The sequence below is a fragment of the Mesoplodon densirostris genome, chromosome 4, assembly GCF_025265405.1.
Source record: "Mesoplodon densirostris isolate mMesDen1 chromosome 4, mMesDen1 primary haplotype, whole genome shotgun sequence".
Taxonomy (NCBI): Eukaryota; Metazoa; Chordata; class Mammalia; order Artiodactyla; family Ziphiidae; genus Mesoplodon; species Mesoplodon densirostris.
The window spans coordinates 153,323,952-153,341,728 of NC_082664.1; the positions used below are offsets into that span (position 1 = coordinate 153,323,952).

Below are 17,777 nucleotides of genomic sequence, written 5' to 3' on the forward strand. Positions count from 1 at the left end.
CGGGGACTTGGGCACATCTGCTGGCTGGCATGCTCCCACCTGGACCTCCGTGAGCCTCCTCCAGGGGCTGCATCAGCTGAGCACGGCTGTGTCTCCCACGGGGGAGCCTGCTGCAGGCGGGGTCTGGCATCCCCTCTTCACCCCGGGTAACTGTGGCTGATGGGATGGGGGTGGGCATTCGTAGGCCGGCCCTGCTGTGCTCCCCTCTCCCACTCTGCTGGCTGCACCCCGCCTCCTTCTCTGCTTCTTTCTGGCATCAGGGCGATGCCATGCCAGCGTGAGGGTGGACGGGGTACAGAGCGGGGAGCTCAGGAGGGAGCAGGGTACCTCAGCAGGGGACGTAAGATGCTGGGAGTGGGGGTACCAGCCCAGTGTTGGGAAGGAGGCCTCCCCGGTGCGGGGGTGGGTGTGTGTTTGTGTGTGGGGAGCGGGGAGTCCGGGTGAATGGGTGAGTATCTCCCTGGGTGAAGCCTGGGTGACGGCAGCGCAGAAGGGCAGACCGCGCTGAGTGGCGGGTGACACGGGACAGCTGTGAAGGCAGGTGCTGGGCGGGGAGTTTAGATTTGATTCTGAGGGCTGTGTGGGGAGAGGGCACGGCTTCCTCTTTGGAGGCTGGTGGGGGGAGCAGGGTGCTGTTCCCTGAGGGGCCTTCAGATCATGTCTGGTCAGGACACCTTTCCTGGGGCCACGTTGACCCACTCAGTATTTTGTGAAAGTCCCAAGGCCGGGGGAGGAGGCCTGTTTCCCTGCATGGGTGGTGGCAGACAGCAGCTCTCAGGAAGGAGGTGCCAGGTAGGCGCCATTAGCCTTCTCTTACAAATGGCTTCAAAGAAAGGAAAATCCAATTGTCCTAAGTAGATGCCTCGAGAGAGCCGCCTCGCTGGGGCCATCGGTCGGGCGGGGGAGCTGGGCCGGGAGCGGGAGAAATGCGTCCGACTGTCTGAACCTGAGGTGAATGGGTATCAATCAGGCTGGACCTCAGGCCCCAGGTGTTGGAAGCCGTTCAGCCTGGGCGGACCTCGCGCTGGACTGGCTGGTCCTGGGAGACGAGCTTGTCTGCCTGTGTTTTCCATCATCCCTGAGCACATTTGGAAAATGAGTCACCGATCACTAGACCTGGTGTCTTGCTGGGCCTTGGGGGTGGGTTTCAGATTGAAGAATTAGAATGAATCTTCTGGTGGAAAAAGCCATCGCAGGCTGATGAAGGAGCAAACATCTAAGTGGATCAGACAGATCCTGGTGTTGGGGGCCAGGTGGGGAGCCTGGGTGACAAGAAAATGCTTTGGCCAGACTGGCCATCTGGGTTGGTCAGATAAGGCCTGAGAACGGCTTGCCCGAGGAAGGGCAGGCCCGGGGGGTTGGCTGCACGCCCCTGGGGGTGGCTGCACCTGCAGCCGCCTCTCCCTGGGCGCTGGAGGTCTGCCAGCCCACCCCCTAGAGCCATGGTCACCCACAGGGGCCTGAGCACGGCCGGGTCCCGGGCTAGCCTGCGGAGCAGAGTGCTTAAAGGAAGCAGAAGCAAAGCCCGGGGCCCAGGAGGGATTTAGGGTATGTGCCCCCCACTGTTGGCCTCTCCGGGCAGCCGTCTCTGTGCCTTGCTGGCGTACCCAGCCTCTGTGGTGCCAGGGACTGAGGTCAGGTCCCAAAGGCTCATTTGCTAACTGACCCCCAGGGGCTGGGGGGCTCCAGGCCTCCGCCCGCCGCACACGCACTTTGTGTGTGAGCCTCTGGGTCTCACGCCGAGGCAAAGCTTGCCCCTTGCAGTTGCCAAGGAGGCCTGAGCGCCCCAGCCTGCCTTCAGCTCGGTGCACAGTCAAAAGTCCAACTTTTTATGCACCTGTTGTCAGCTCTAGCTGAAGGGAAAACCAGCCCTTGATCGCGTGTAGAACCCTCTAAAGACCTGGATGGGGCGCCCAGGTCACAGTCTGCGCAGTCAGGGTATGCTTTCTAAGCCGCCATCGCGGGTGGTGACCACGGTGTCGACTTGAAAAAATGCACAACATGAGAGTTGTGAGTAGTTTTATTTGGGGCAAAATGAGGACTGTAGCCCGAGAGACAGCATCTCAGAGAGCTCTGGGAAACTGCTCCGAGGGGGCGGGGGGAAGGTCAGGATACATGTGATTTTGGTGAAGGGGGAGGACATGCAATGGAGCACATATTGTTTGCAGAAGGTTCTGCTAGTCTCCTGAGGGTTACTGCTAGTCACGAGGAGCAGACGTCACCAGGAAGGATCTCAGTGTTTTTCTAGATATGAGGAGATGCAAGAATTGGGCTCAAAAAATTGGCTCCTGAAAATGTCTAACTATCTGAAGACTTGTTCTCCCAGTTTTCCCCAGAGCACAGAGGGCCTCATTCCTGATCTCCACCCTGAATCCCTTTCAGGGGGTGTTGAAAGTCAGCAGCTGCAGCGGCACCTGCTTTAATCCTTGCAGAGGTAGATGGCAAGTGCCCATGACAAGTGCCAATTTGTTGTTGACAGCGCGCAGGTCATTCTTCCTCCCCTCTGGACGCTGGTACTTTACACAGGACACGCTCAGGGGACTTGGGCATCGCTGGCCTCGCATTGGGGGGACGGGGGCGGGAGGCGGAGGCAGGGAGGGCTGGGTCAGCCCCTCTCTCTCATTGGCAGATCCATATGAAGACCATGCCTGCCGCCATGTTCAGGCTCCTCACAGGCCAGGAGACCCCGTTGTACATCTAGGCTGCCCGCCTGCACCCCAAGGAGTGGGAGCCGGACCCAGGACCCGACCCCTGAACCCACAGCCCACCTGAGGACACTGGCTCCTCTGAAGGGCATGCCCTCACCACCCACTTTTTTTTTTTTTTGGACAAAAAGGGGTCTTTATCCAAGGAGAGTCACAGGAACCAGTCTTTGTAGAACAGTCACCTATTTTGCCACATTCTGAATTTTCTCATTGCGACGGACAAGGGTTTGTCTGTACGTCTGTGTGGTGTGGAGCCGTGGAGGGCGAACGTGGGTGCCCCCGGATGCGGCTGTGTTGGGAGCCCCTCGAGGACAGCACGCTCCAGGGGGCAGCAGCGGTGTGCCCCGCCCTCAGCTGGGGCTCGGGTTCCTGCGGGGAGGGCGCCCGACTGCCCCGATGGCTGAGTGTGGGCAGCCAGCTCTCAGGATGGGACTGGTCACTGAAGTTGGGGGACACGTGGTTTTATTTCCCAAGAAAGGAGACATCCCTGAGTTACATAAATGGTGATATCCACAACCTCAAAACTCCATGCCTATTTAGACAACATCACCATTTTGACTTTTATTTGACAACAAACTGCTCTTCAGACGTTAGGATTTTCCGACGACCCGTGACCACGTCTGCTGCCTGTGCCCGCCTGTCCACTGGCCCCTGGACGCCCCCGGGCAGCCTCCCACACAGACCGGCGGCCTCATTACAATATCTGTCTACACACACGCATCCACACGTGAGCTCCCCCATCGGAAACCAGACCCTCCCCAGACACCTGGAGCCTGCTGTCCCCGGGGCCCTGCGCGTCCGGGTGCCGTCACCGTGAGCAGTGTTCCAGTGCGTGTAGGTCAAGTGCAGCATAGTCTAGCTCCGCCCCGCAGAGCTCAGTGTTCACGATGTCATTTTGTCCGGAAGTCTCTCTCTTTGGCCCAGGCCTTGAAGAATACACTGTGACTTAAGAAGCCTTACCATGCAGTAACTAAGCTCTAGGACCACTGGATGAGGGTGACCTGTGTGTTGCATGCAGCTGACCTTGGGAAGACTCGCTAATACCACTAATAAACCTGAGGTCATGATGGAAAGCTGTCCGTGTGGCTGGTTTGTTGACGGAGAAGTGGCCGCCCAGCTTTCCTCTAACTCCGCCCCTCTCAGCCCGGCTCCCGGTGGGGTCCTCCCTGCCAGGTCTGAGGGCTCCAGGCACCATCCCCACAGGAGACAAGCTCCTGACTAATTGGATAAGGGAGAGTGGGAGGCTCAGGCTTCTCCTGGTTCAGATGGGAATCATCTCTGGGAGAGGTGTGTGCGTGTATAGAGCAGAAAGCCGGCCCACCTATAGCCTGGCTCCTTCCCTGGGGCCGCCCTGCAGCCCATCTTGCCTGATAGCAGGACTTGGCAGTGCTCCCATCACTGACTGCGTTCTGTGGTCACCGTCCTGGTCCTGGTGTCCCCTGACATGGGGAGCTGGGGAGAGCATGGGCTCTGGTCAGAAGCCCTGGGTGGTGTTCCAGCATGTTATCAAGGGACATTGGGCAAGCTGGGCCCCTTCTCTGGCCGGGATCTTAGTTCCATGCTGTGAGCCACTAGGCAGGGATGGCCCACACCCCGGGGTGAGAGCTGGAGGGAAGGGGCCTCGGCTCAGGGGGGCCCAGGGGTATGGCCCTGCAGCGCCCAGAATGAGGCAGGTGAATGGGCTCTGGAGAGGAAACCCATGGCTAGCAGATAACGGGGTGGGGGTGTGTGTGGGGGGGGGTAGGTGTCCCATCATGTGATACACATTAAAAAAAAAAATTAGAGCTTTAAGCCAGGGGCCTGCATTCCTCCCAGAAGCTGGGGGACATGTCCCACAGAGGGACAGCTGTGGGCCGGGCGCCTGCCCTCTCCCCTCACACCCCCAGGGTCTGTCTCCAGAAGGATGTTAGGAAACACAGTCGCGTGCCAGGGGTGGGTCACACTCCGTGGTCGGTCGCCCGGCCTGAGCCCTCGCTCGGCACCTGGTCACCAGCAGTACACACGGCTCTCGGCATCTGTCTGTCCTGGTTAGACCTCAGAGACACAGAGGCCAGAAATAGTTTTTATTAAAACACTGATCATTATGAAAACACCTTGAGGTACATTAAATAAATACAGCCTGCCAGTTGTACAAACAGGCTTGAAAACAATTTCTTATAAATTCTGCCTTAATAGCAGCATCTGTGGATCAATACAGCTGTGGGGGAGAAAATATCCATCGAAATAAGCTTTCTTTTACGTGGTTTGTTACACGCATTTAATTTGTATCATTGTCACCAGCTGAAGGAGCCCTTAAGTCCTTGTGAAGGATAAGCGCCCCCCTGTTTGCCACAGAGTAGGGGTCTGGAGCTCCTCCATCCCAGCATCCTTGTGGTCCCTGGGTGGGGGGGTCTAATGGCAGTGCCAGACAGGCACTGGCCCTGTGCTGGCCCTCTTTTTGGTGGGGGAGGTCCAGGAGAGCACAGGCCCTGGGCCCTGTGCAGGGGGCATCCTGGGCCTCGGCTTCCAGCGCAGCCCGTGGGGACCTGCCTGCTGACGTGTTAACGAGAGCGGGGAGACCAGGGCCGAGTGGATGAGGGCGCACCAGTGACGGGGGGACACTGCCTTTCCCCTTGGCCATGAGCCAACATAGCCTGGGGCTCAGGGCGCTCAATGCCGGGGCCGCTGGTTCCCAGGTGCCACTGAGCAGAGTGGGGTTGAAGGTACCCGGGCTGGGGAGTCAGACCCCGGCCCGTTGCCAGGCACCTGACCTTTCCTGGGATCCAGGAACCTAGGCCCTGCAGGAGCCGACGTGGGCCCTCAGAAGGTGCCAGCCCAGCACTGTAGAACTGGGTACAGTGTGCTCACCCGCAAGATAGAGATGCTGTGAGAACAAACACAAAACTGAGCATGAGAACACGTGTGAGGGCCGAGCACTTGAGAACGGCCGGCCGGTGGGCTTCGGGCCAGAGTACCTACCTGCACCCAGGTGGAGGCACAGGCTGTGGCAGGTGCTCGGAGGCAGGAGACATGGCCCCCTGCAGGGAGGGGACGCAAAGGACACAGAGCACCAGGCCAGGCCTCCTGGAGGTCACCCATCCTGCTGAAGAGTAACAATTCTGATGCCCGTGAGGTGCGGGGCGGACGCAAGGGCTGGCCTCACTCGAGAGGCAGCCTGTCTGAGACCTGCAGGCTCGGCCCAGGGCCCTGCTGTGTGAGCCCCCAAACCTGACGTGAGCCCCCCACCCAGGTGAGACCCCTGCAGCCTGCTAAGCTCTGGTTGCCACCCCAGAGACGCCTTGATGCAGAGGCCAGGGCGCTGGGGCCATCCACGCTTTGCTGGAAGGCTTAGGGGAGGCCCCTTGGAAAAACCATCAGTTTACTTTACCTGCAGAGAGATTTACTTTGGGGGACTTCAAAAGCCCTCAGTTGAGAAAAATTAGAGTAGAGATTTCCCATTTTATAGTCTGGATAAAGTGCTCATAAATTCTCCTCTGTGATGTCTCAAGTGGAGAAGTTCCGGTTATCGTCACAAGGCCTGATTTATATATTGGTCCAGCTCTCACCTCTGGACGGCAGTGACCAATGATAACATTAGAAAGCAAAGCGTTGGCAGCTGACTGGCACCGCGGGCCACCTACACTGGTGTCGAGGGGCTCCTCGGGATGTCTGGGCTGGAAACACCCCCGCGAGCCCCATCCCTGCTCCCCCCACACACCCCAGCACACTGGCTACGGGGGTGGGGGGTGCAGCCCTGGGCTGCTGGACACCCGGCAGTGCTGGGCACCTCCCAGCCCGCCCCCGGCACTCCCTGTGTTGGGCCATGGGCTCTTGGTTGAGAACTGTGGTCTCCAGCTCCCTTGTCCCACGCAGGAGCCGCCAGCCACACTCCAGGATGGCACAGGTATCCCTATGGCTGCAGAAAGTCCTTGAGGACAGCGCTGCTCCAGGACCCTGGTTGGGAAGCAGCTGCTGCTGAGGTCGCCAGAACAGGGCGGCCCGGGGGGCCAAGAAGGTCCAGGGCACCCAAGCTGCTGTGGCCGAGGAGGCTTCTGTGCACCCAGCTCGAGGTGGGGGTGTTTCACAGAAAGGAGCGGCCGACAGGCGGCATCTTCCAAAGCAGATGCCGCCTGGCTGGGGAAGGGGCTGCTCTGGGTCATCAGAGAGCCCTTGAGGCCAGTCTGGCGAGGGCAGATGTGGGAGAACCCCGGGGGCTCGCCATGGGGGCTTATTGTTACGGGGCAAATAACCGCTCAAAGTGTTCTGTGCTGAGCTGGTTAAAGAGACAGTAGAGAGACAGCCAGAGAGGAAGCTGGGAAAATGCCCTGGAGCGGGGAGAGGCAGGGAGGGGTTACCCGGGAGACAAGGTGCAGGGTTGTGGGGGGGCGTCCCTCAAAGCCCCTTGCCACAGGGTGGCCGGGCCCCCCTGGGGAGTCCCTCATTGTATGTTTGTTCACAGGGTGGCCCTGTCGCCCTGCGGGCATAAGCCTGGACCCCCGCTGCCATCTGGGCTAGAATGACTTATTTTCTTAAAAATCAGCCTCTAAGAAAGGGTTGATCATTGCTTCAAACCGCAAGGGGAAATGGGCTCATTGCCTGACGGACTCCTCTTCCCCTGTAAACACTAAACTAAATCGGGGGGTGGGGACTGGGGTGCGGGAGACTCCTACTCTTCCATGGCCCCGATTGTGAAGAGACTTCAGTTTCTTTAGCTACACGCGTGTCCCCTGCCACTGGATCGCTGTCATGTGGCTAGTTCAAGGTGCCACCTGCCTGACAACAGGGAAGAATTCACAATGGACACGAGAGAGTCATCCACTGTATCACTGGGGCAGGTAGGAAGTGTCAGCCCCCAGAAAACAGCCGACGGGGTCCCCTTGGAGGATTGAGCCACCCGGGCAGCAGCCTCTCCCCACAGGCTCGGCGTCCCCGGCAGGGACTGTGGTACCAGGTCTATCCATGTCCACATCCAGACAGAGGCGCCTTCACAGCTGGTCCAGGACACGGGTGCTGAGGACGGCCTCCTCCACGTGGCGCTCCTCGGAGGGGATGGCCGAGCGCGCGGAGCCCACCACGTGCCTCACCTCCACGGGAAGGGAGCAGCTCGAGTGTTCCAAGAACTTAGCCACCAAAACCCTGGCGTCCGCGTAGGCCTTGCTGTCCACTAAGGAGTGCGGCCGCTCTTTGGAGACTGTCTGTAAGGCCTCTGGCTTTAACCGCTGGTCCATTTTCCAGGCTTCTGGTTCCCTGTGGGGTGAAAGCTGGGGCCGACAGGCACAGGCAACCATGACAGAGTGAGACAAGGAAGCTGGAAACCAAGGGAAAACGCACAATCTGAAAACACCCGACACAAAACAGAAGGCAGCCGTCCACTAACTTCTCTGAAAAGCAAACACAGGGATGCTTGGGACAAGCTTTCCGCTGGGATTTCTGTGTTCCCCAGCTGGCCCTTGCTTCGCATGTCCCCTGGCATGGCCTGGCCCCTCGCAGCCCTGAGTTCAGCCTGCAGTCACCTAGAGGGCCCGCAGCCTCCTGGAGCCGAGGGCCAGAGATGGGAGGGCGAGACTCGAAGCCGGCCAGCGAGAGGAGGAGGGCAGGGCGGGGCAGGCTCTCCATTCCGTGTGCCTCTCTGCTGGAACTCCCCAGCTCGCAGGGGGGCTGCCCCTTCTCACCCTTCCCCAGCTCAGTGACCTTCGCCCTTGTGGGTTGGGTGGCATTTGGAGACACGTCTGCCTTAAGAGCAGAGCTGAGGGTGGCAGAGGGGCAATGACAGCCCCATCCCCACGTCAAGGGCAGAGACAGCAGCCACCTCTCACGAGGCAGCGGAGTCGCCCGAAGCCCAGGGCCTTGTGCTCAGTGCTCCCCAGGCCAAGGGCAGGGAAATGGCACCAGCTACCAGCGGGCCTCGGCCGCTCCAGATGACCCTCCAAAGAAAGCAGCTCCGGGCGGTCAGCTGTGACCAACTCGCCAAGGACCAGATGAAGACCTGGCTTGCTCAATCTACGTTTCAAGTCACACAGGGAAACACGTTCTGGGTGGTCTGGGGTATTTCTGGTGGCAGCGAGCGAGCCTGGCAATTAAGCATGTGAAACTGTATAAGATCCACACGGGGGCCCGTCTCCCCTCCAAAGAGAATCTTATAAATACAGTGACACAAGCAGCTGTGTGGTGTTAAATTAGCTGTAGCCTCTAATACATCTGCCAAGAGAGGAGGGGAGGGAGGGCAGGCCCATCTTCCAAAGCCCAGAGATTCGGGGCATCGCGTGCCTGGGTGACCCTGGGAGGGGCTGTGTTTAGACACAAGGCAGCCAAGGACCTCTGGTCACCCCTGCCCCCCACACTGTGGTTATCAAAGGGTTTCAGAAAAAGAGCGTCTCACCGGTTCCCCGTGCAGCCCGGGACAGTCCTGCTTCGAGATCCTGGCTGCAGGATGGGGTGTGTGACGAGGCATCGCCTTAACCAGAAAGAGAATTCAGTTAACACACAGCCGGGGAAAAGGAATTCCCGATAACACCGTAGTAACCCTCCTGAGGATAAGAAATGGATTTCAGATGCAAGAGCGGCAGAGGAAAACTCCTGAATTTAAGCCAGCCGGCACCCAGGTGGCTCCCACACGGGGCAGGTGGCGTCCCCAGGGCCCGTCACTTCCTCAGCGTGGCCCCGGGCACAGGGTAGCAGGCTGGTGCCACTGACAAACCCAGTGTCCCTCATCCCAATCCCCATCTGCATCTGGGGGTCCGGGCCCCTGGGAGGCATGTGCACAAGAGTAACTGTCACGCAGCCGAGAGGAGGCTGAGGCGACAGGGCGGTGAGGAGGATGCAGGGGTGACGACTTGTAATCAAGCCACCGCTGCTCTGCAAGTCCATCCCTAACCTGTCAGGGTTTGCGGAGCATGAACTTCACTGGGTGTGTGTGGGGGGTGTAGTCATCAGGGAGCCCCGTTTGGGGAGTGTTAGCCCTAACAGGGTGAGAGACATCTGAACCAGGAGTACACCAGCCGAGGGGCATCTCCAGGAGAAGGTTCTGGCAGAGGCGTCTCGGTGTGAGTTGGCAGGTGGGTGCAGGAGGGCAGGGGGAGGGATGCGGACCAAAGAGCTGCAGAAGCAAAGCCCAGCACTTCCCAGCAGGGCACCTCCGGGCAGCTGCCTGTGAGTGTTGCTGGCTCCTCACAGGGACGCGGTTCTGGGGCGGGACGGGATCTAGTCTCCTTGGGGTCCAGCTGGATAAGACCCTGACCAGTCCAGGCACCACTGGCCTCCTCCAGGTTCCTTCACTTGTGCTATATGGACAAGTCCCCACGGCGATGGCATTGTGGCCAAGGGCTCACCGGCCTTTACTGGCACAGACCCCACCATCCTCCCACTCAAAAATAGCAACCCGGGAGGAGATGGGGGTCCTCCTACTTCAGGACGTACAAGACCCCTTGGGGGGCTGGTTGAAGTGCAGATTCCTGGGCTGCCGGGCACAGGACTCTGGTGCCAGGTCCCCCGGCCTGGGAGGGCACTGGCCATGCTAACTTCATGTGGGCGACTCTGACGCAGTTCTGGGCCACACGCTGAGTGCGGCCCAGGGCGCCCGTGAAGTGCTGTCGAGAACACACCCGTGTCTGCCCTGGCCGGCATCGGCTGGCGGACACCCACCTCCACAGCACTGTCACCAAGATGCAGCCACACCTTGCGTGGAGCTGGTCCCACCAGACTGCTCAGCAGACACTGGCACTTCCCACAGGTGTGTTACCCAGGCTGGTCCTGGGGGGAGAGCCACCCCAGCTAACAGACAGATACAGACTGTGGGCCCTGCCTGACCCTAGGACCTTCTCGTGCCCCAGAGCTGGTGTGCAGCCCACAGGCTAACGTCGGGGCTGGCGGACCCTCCTGGAGGGCTGTCATCACCCCAAACCTTTCCTCCTCCCTCCCGCCTTCCTGGCCAGAGCGGCAAGCCTGGTGGGAGCACAGCAGGGGCCCCAGACTGTCCGCCCCCCTTACAGGCTCTGGACGTCGAGACCACATTCCCCGTGTGGCCCTGAGGCAGGGCGCAGGGCTGGACTCCACTCCCAGGGGGCACTAAGTCCTGCAGTGTCCGGGCAGAGCCAGGCATGCCCTGGGGACACGGGGCTGGGCCAGCTGTACCTGCCATCCTGGATGCGCACGAGGTGGGGTCGCTGGCAGAGCGGGCCACGCGCCTGGGACCTGGCCGCACCCGCGTGCTGTGTGGGGGGCCCTCAGGGGATGTGCGGCACGGGTGTGCGGCAGGCAGCAGGGCGCCTGTGGGGCCGTCGGAGGGTGGGCGGCTCAGGCCCGGCGTGGCAGTGCCCTCGGGGGCCCGCAGGCTGGAGCTGTCGGCTGGTGCTGCAAGGCAAAGGACACGGCGTTAGCGCTGGTGCTGGGCAACTACCAAGCCGCCCCCATGAGGGACAGCGCCGCCCACACGCCCGTCCGCCACCCAGGGTCCTCCCAGGGGGTGGGGGCAGCCCACCCTCCAAACTCCAAACTTGGACAAACCCTGTCATCTTGTGGGCATGGAAATCCTGCCCAGGCTGATAGTGCTCTGTGTAGAAAGGATGGGGGAACCAGATGATCCCCCAAGAATCATTCTAGGAGGGGTATGGGTCTCCACAAGAGACTCCAAGTCAGAAACCAGCCGCATCTCCCATTCAGCGCATCCCCTGGGGGGTCTGAAGTACAGGAAGGTGGGGGTCACGTGCTCAATGGGCAGGCCCATGCAGAGAGAGGCCGGGGCTCTGAGGGACCCCAGGGCACCCCAGCCAGGCGCCGGTGCCCACCCCACGCAGGGAGTGCAGCTTGGGCCCAGAGTGCAGCCCCTTGTCAGGCAGGTGGGGTAGCCCAGCCCTCTGAGAACAAACCCCCCTACAACTGTGCCAAAATGCACATCCTCAGTCCAGCCCTGCCCGGCTCCGAGGGTGGGCCCGGCCATCAGGGTTTGAACAAGCCCCAGGGGATTCTGATGCCCCGAGTATGAGAACCGCTGCTCTGGACCGGTCATGTCATGCTGCTTACCCTGGGCTTTACCCCTTGCTTCTCCGCAGGTGGCCCCTGGGGTGGAGGCTGGACCAGAATCTGTCTAAACAGGGTCCCCAGTGGACCTGTATGCACCTCAGGGCTTGAGGAGCGCTGCCCTCTACCCTCTTCTCTCCCATCACCAGACCAGCCCAGGGCGCCCCTCCCTAAGGCTCCTCACTGCCCCCCTCCCCCCACTGAAGTAGATGTTCCAGGCGAGTGGCCCGCCTGAGGAACACATGGTAAGAACCACAGCAGCCTGAACTCTTACAGTGGGGGAGGCTTTGAGATCTGTTCCTTCCTCCCTTCCTGTGGGTCCTGGGGGAACTTCTCTGCTCCCAGGGGCCCTGCAAGCCCCACATCTGTGCACATGTCCTGTGCCCAGGGCCCACCCAGTCACCCCCAGCCCACAGCCGAGGACACTCTGCTGAGAGAGGGCGGGGAAGAAGGTGGCAGGCCACCGAGTGGGAGCTGGCGGAAAGCGGATCCATTGCAGAGCACATGTGTTCGGCACCCCCCATCCCCCACTGCCTGCCGCCGCCCTCCTGAGAGATGCTTTGAGACCATCAGTCCCATGAGTCCACCTGGAACAATAAAGATGAGCCAGACCTCACATAGCACACGCAAAAAAAAAAAAAAAAAATTCTTCGGGACGATTAATCCTTTTCTTCTTTAAGATACCGTAAGAGTAGAAGAAAATATGGGAGAATAAATCTACTGCCTTGAGGGGGAGAAAGACTTTGTAAACATGATAGAAACCATAAAGGAAAAGCTTGATAAATTTGACAACAGCAACAAAAACATGGTAAACTTGTGTACGGCAAAGGCCTCGTTAACAGACTTCGAGAAGCAAAGCCTGAACTGGGGAAGCAAACCTGCCATAAATAGAAAAAGAGTCACTCTTACACATTTTCTCACTTCTCTATTTAACAAATATTTTTCTTATAAACCAAAAAAAACAAAACAAAAAACAAAAAACCCCCCACTGCAACAGAAACAAAGGGACCCAAAACAGACCTACAAGTTGATGATAGATATGTAAAAAGGTGCAAAAGCTCAATCCTATGTGTGTGTCAAGTTCACCTACAAGGATGGTAAAGGTCCCCAGGAGTGACAATGTCTTGGGGTGTCACAAACACTCTTGGTGGGAACATAAACTCGTTATAAAACCCTTCCAGGACACAGTGTAGTCAATACATCCAAGTCTAAAATACACATTCCCCTGGACTCAGCAATTTCCCTCACTGGAATTTATCCCAAGGAAGTAATTGGGCAAGTGCTCAACACCAGATGTATAAATGTAGAAAAGAAAAAATACTTGCCTCTCTCCTTAGAAAACTTCAAACCTAGACATTGTCATTATTAACACTCTCAAAATCTTTTCAAAAATTACCCAGCAAGTATATTAAAAGTCTTTTGAATAATATTCATTCCTTCAGATTCTTTTTGATCCCAATTCCCTCTCTCTCTCTTCTACAGCTTTACTGAGGTATAACTGATATGCAAAACACCTGTGCCTATTTACTGTATATAATTTGATGAGACTGGATATATGTACACACCCTTGACCCCAAGTTTCTTTTTTTTTTTTAATTTAATTTTTTCTTTTTGGCTGCATTGGGTCTTCATTGTTGTGTGTGGGCTTCCTCTAGTTACAGAGAATGGGGGCTACTCTTCACTGCAGTGCGTGGACTTCTCACTGGTGGCTTCTCTTGTTGAAGAGCACTGGCTCTAGGTGCATGGGCTTCAGTAGTTGTGGTGCGTGGGCTCAGTTGTTGTGGCTCGTGGGTTCTAGAGCACAGGCTCAGTAGTTGTGGCGCACGGGCTTAGTTGCTCCGTGGCATGTGGGATCTTCCCGGACCAGGGCTCGAACCCGTGTCCCCTGCATTGGCAGGTGGATTCTTAACCACTGCTCCACCAGGGAAGTCCCCCAAGTTTCTTAATGTCAGTGAAAATCCAGTGGTTGAGTTCCTCAAGGAAATGCAAAGAGTCATGAGTGACAAATGTGACCTAGCTCTGAATATATGTAATTAATAGAAACCTTAAAAAATGAGGACAGCATTACAGGAAAAGCTTATGGCCCAAGGCTGGTCACTCTCATTTCTGAACACCCTCCCCTCCGGGGTTGTGTCATGTGCCTACATTTTTATAGAAGTCATAATCGTGGTGGACCTCCAGGGTTTCATCTAACGGGTCGAAAACATTTTTCCTAATAATGTGTAGTGATATATTCAGCTTGTGTAACACATTTTCCTGAACTCTTATTAATGGACTTCATTGTCCCCCTCAGTTTTTACTGTTATGGAAAAGGCAACAACTTATCTGCATGCTTAGTTTTCCTTTTTCTGCATTACTCCCCGGGGGTGATTCTAGAAGTATGACCACATCTAATGGCATAAATATTTTCATGGCTCTGCATCCTAAGTGCTTTGCCAAAGCAGTGGGCTGACTTACAAGCCACCAGTTAGGGCACCCGTGTCCTCATCACTATTTTATTATTTTAATAAATAGCAAAACAATATTGTTTAAAAAAACAATAACAGAATCTCCAAAAAAACAAAAAAAATTCTAGAGCTAATAAGTGCACTCAGCAAGGCTGCAGGATTCAAGGGGAATACATGAGTGAATCCCCTCCGATTGATTCAGAGTCAGTCCCATGTACTGACGATGAACATGCAGAAACCAAAGGTGTAAACCCAGTGCCATCAACAGCTGCTCCAGAGGAAAATGAAACACGAAACATGCACACTAAGGAAAGCTGCCCAGGATCTGTATGCTGAAAATGATACCGTGAAACCAAACCTCGAAAACCATGGAGACGGACTGTGTTCATGCCTCGGAAGACTCAGCTTTAGAAAGATGGCGATTGTCTAAAATATGGCACAAATGAACCTATCTATGAAACAGAAACAGACTCACAGACATAGAGAACAGACTTGTGGTTGCCAAGGGGGAGGGGGAGGGGAGAGGGATGGACTGGGAGTTTGGGATTAGCAGATGCAAACTAGTACATATAGGATGGATAAACAACAGGTCCTACAGTATAGCACAGGGAACTATATTCAATACCCTGTGATAAACCATAATGGAAAAGAATATGAAAAGAATATATATGTATAACTGAGTCACTTTGCTGTACAGCAGCAATCAACATGGCATTGTAAATCAACTCTACTTCAATAAAAAAAGAAAGATGGTGATTCTATCCAAATAGCTGTACAGGTTTAATTCCTATCAAGATCCCAGCAAGGGAGACTTCCCTGGCAGTCCAGTGGTTAAGACTCCATGTTTCCAATGCAGGGGCCATGGGTTTGATCCCTGGTCAGGGAACTAAGATCCCACCTGCCACATGGCCAAAAAAATGATAAAAAAATAAATTTAAAAAATGAAACACAAATACATGGAGGCTAAACAGTGTGCTACTAAGTAACCAAAGATCCCCGAAGAAATTAAAAAAATACATAGAAACAAATGACAACAAAAACACAATGACCCAAAACCTATGGGAAGCAGCAAAAGCAATTCTAAGAGGGAAGTTTATAGCAATTCAATCTCACCTCAAGAAACAAGAAAAATCTTAAATAAACAATCTAACCCTACACCTAAAGCAACTAGAGAAAGAAGAACAAAGAAAACCCAAAGTCAGTAGAAAGAAAGAAAGAAATAAAGATCAGAGCAGAAATAAATGAAACAGAAACAAAGAAAACAATAGCAAAGATCAATAAAACTAAAAGCTGGTTCTTTGAGAAGGTAAACAAAATTGATAAACCCTTAGCCAGACTTATCAAGAAAAAAAGGGAGAAGACGCAAATCAATAAAATTACAAATGAAAAAGGAGAAATCACAACTGACACTGCAGAAATACAAAGGATTGTAAGAGACTACTACAAACAACTATATGCCAATAAAATGGACAACCATGAAGAAATGGACAAATTCTTGGAAAGGTACAATTTTCCAAGACTGAACCAGGAAGAATTAGAAAATATAAACACACCACTCACAAGTAATGAAGTTGAAACTGTAATTAAAAATCTTCCAATAAACAAAAGCCCAGGATCAGATGGCTTCACAGGTGAATTCTATCAAACATTTAGAGAAGAGCTAACACCCATCCTTCTCAAACTCTTCCAAAAAATTGCAGAGGGAGGAACACTCCCAAATCTGTTCTACAAAGCCACCATCACCCTGATACCAAACCAGAAAAAGATATCACAAAAAAAGAAAATTAGAGACCAATATCACTGATGAACATAGATGCAAAATTCCTGAACAAAATACTAGCAAACAGAATCCAACAACGTATTAAAAGCATCATACACCACAATCAAGTGGGATTTATGCCAGGAACGCAGGGATTCTTCAATATAGGCAAATCAATCAATATGATACACGGTATTAACAAATTAAGGAATAAAAACCATATGATCATCTCAATAGATGCAGAAAAAGCTTTTGACAAAATTCAACACCCATTTATCTCCAGAAAATGGGCATAGAGGGAACCTACCTCAACATAATAAAGGCCATATATGACAAATCCACAGCAAACATCATACTCAATGGTGAAAAACTGAAAGCATTTCCACTAAGATCAGGAACAAGACACGGATGTCCACTCTCGCTGCTCTTATTCAACATAGCTTTGGATGTCCTAGCCATGGCAATCAGAGAAGAAAAAGAAATAAAGGAATACAAATTGGAAAAGAAGTAAAACTGTCACTGTTTGCAGATGACATGATACTATACATAGAAAATCCTAAAGATGCTACAGCAAAACTATTAGAACTAATCAATGAATTTGGTAAGGTTGCAAGGTACAAAATTAATGCACAGAAATCTCTGGCATTCCTATACACTAACAACGAAAAATCAGAAAGAGAAATTAAGGTAACAATCCCATTTACCACTGCAAAAAAAAGAATAAAATACCTAGGAATAAACCTACCTAAGGAGGTGAAAGACTTGTACTTAGAAAACTATAAAACACTGATGAAAGAAATCAAAGATGACATAAACAGATGGAGAAGTATACCCTGTTCTTGGATTAGAAAAATTAATATTGTGAAAATGACTATACTACCCAAAGCAATCTACAGATTCAATGCAATCCCTATCAAACTACCATGGCATTCTTCACAGAACTGGAACAAAAAACTTCACAATTTGTATGGAAACACAAAAGATCCTGCATAGCCAAAGCAATCTTGAGAAAGAAAAATGGAGCTGGAAGAATCAGGCTCCCCAACTTCAAACTATACTACAAACTACAGTAATCAAGACAGTATAGGGCTTCCCTGGTGGCGCAATGGTTGAGAGTCCACCTGCCGATGCAGGGGACACGGGTTCGTACCCTGGTCCAGGAAGATCCCACATGCCGCGGAGCGGCTGTGCCTGTGAACCATGGCCGTTGGGCCTACGCGTCCGGAGCCTGTGCTCCACAGCGGGAGAGGCCACAACAGTGAGAGGTCCGCATACCGCCCAAAAAAAAAAAAACAACAGTATAGGACTGGCACAAAAATAGACATATAGATCAATGGTACAGGAGAGAAAGCCCAGAGATAAACCCACGCACATATGGTCACCTAATTTACAACAAAGGGGGCAAGAACATACAATGGAGAAAAGACAGCCTCTTCAATAAGTGGTGCAGGGAAAACTGGACAGGTACATGTACAAGAATGAAATTAGAACATTCTCTAACACCATACACAAAAATAAACTCAAAATGGCTTAAAGACCTAAATGTAAAATCAAATACTATAAACCTAGAGGAAAACATAGGCAGAACACTCTTTGACATAAACTGCAGCAAGATCTTTTTTGACCCACCTCCTAGAGTAATGAAAATAAAAACAAAAATAAACAAATAGGACGTAATTAAACTTAAAAGCTTTTGCACAGTGAAGGAAACCATAAACAAGACGAAAAGACAACCCTCAGAATGGGAGAAAATATTTGCAAATGAAACAATGGACAAAGGATTAATCTCCAAAATATACAAACAGCTCATGGAGCTCAATATCAAAAAACAAACAACCCAATTAAAAAATGGGCAGAAGACCTAAATAGACA

The 17,777-nt window shown here is 53.8% G+C and overlaps 2 protein-coding genes across 5 annotated transcripts in view; one reads left to right on the top strand and one right to left on the bottom strand.

The window, feature by feature from the left end:
- Positions 1-2,701, top strand: part of APBA2 (amyloid beta precursor protein binding family A member 2) — a 66,971-nt gene extending 64,270 nt beyond the window's left edge. For all 4 annotated transcript variants that reach the window (XM_060095384.1, XM_060095385.1, XM_060095386.1 and 1 more), the window contains one exon: positions 2,630-2,701. In XM_060095384.1, coding sequence (XP_059951367.1) covers positions 2,630-2,701 — 72 coding nt within the window. The remainder of the gene's footprint in view (positions 1-2,629) is intronic.
- A 4,035-nt stretch (positions 2,702-6,736) lies between these two features.
- ENTREP2 (endosomal transmembrane epsin interactor 2) overlaps positions 6,737-17,777 on the bottom strand; it is a 377,851-nt gene continuing 366,810 nt past the window's right edge. The window contains exons 9-11 of the mRNA XM_060095391.1: positions 10,815-11,033; positions 9,064-9,138; positions 6,737-7,992 (exon numbers count right to left, since the gene is read on the bottom strand). Of these exons, the coding sequence (XP_059951374.1) occupies positions 7,670-7,992; positions 9,064-9,138; positions 10,815-11,033 (617 nt within the window). The 3' untranslated portion in view covers positions 6,737-7,669. The remainder of the gene's footprint in view (positions 7,993-9,063; positions 9,139-10,814; positions 11,034-17,777) is intronic.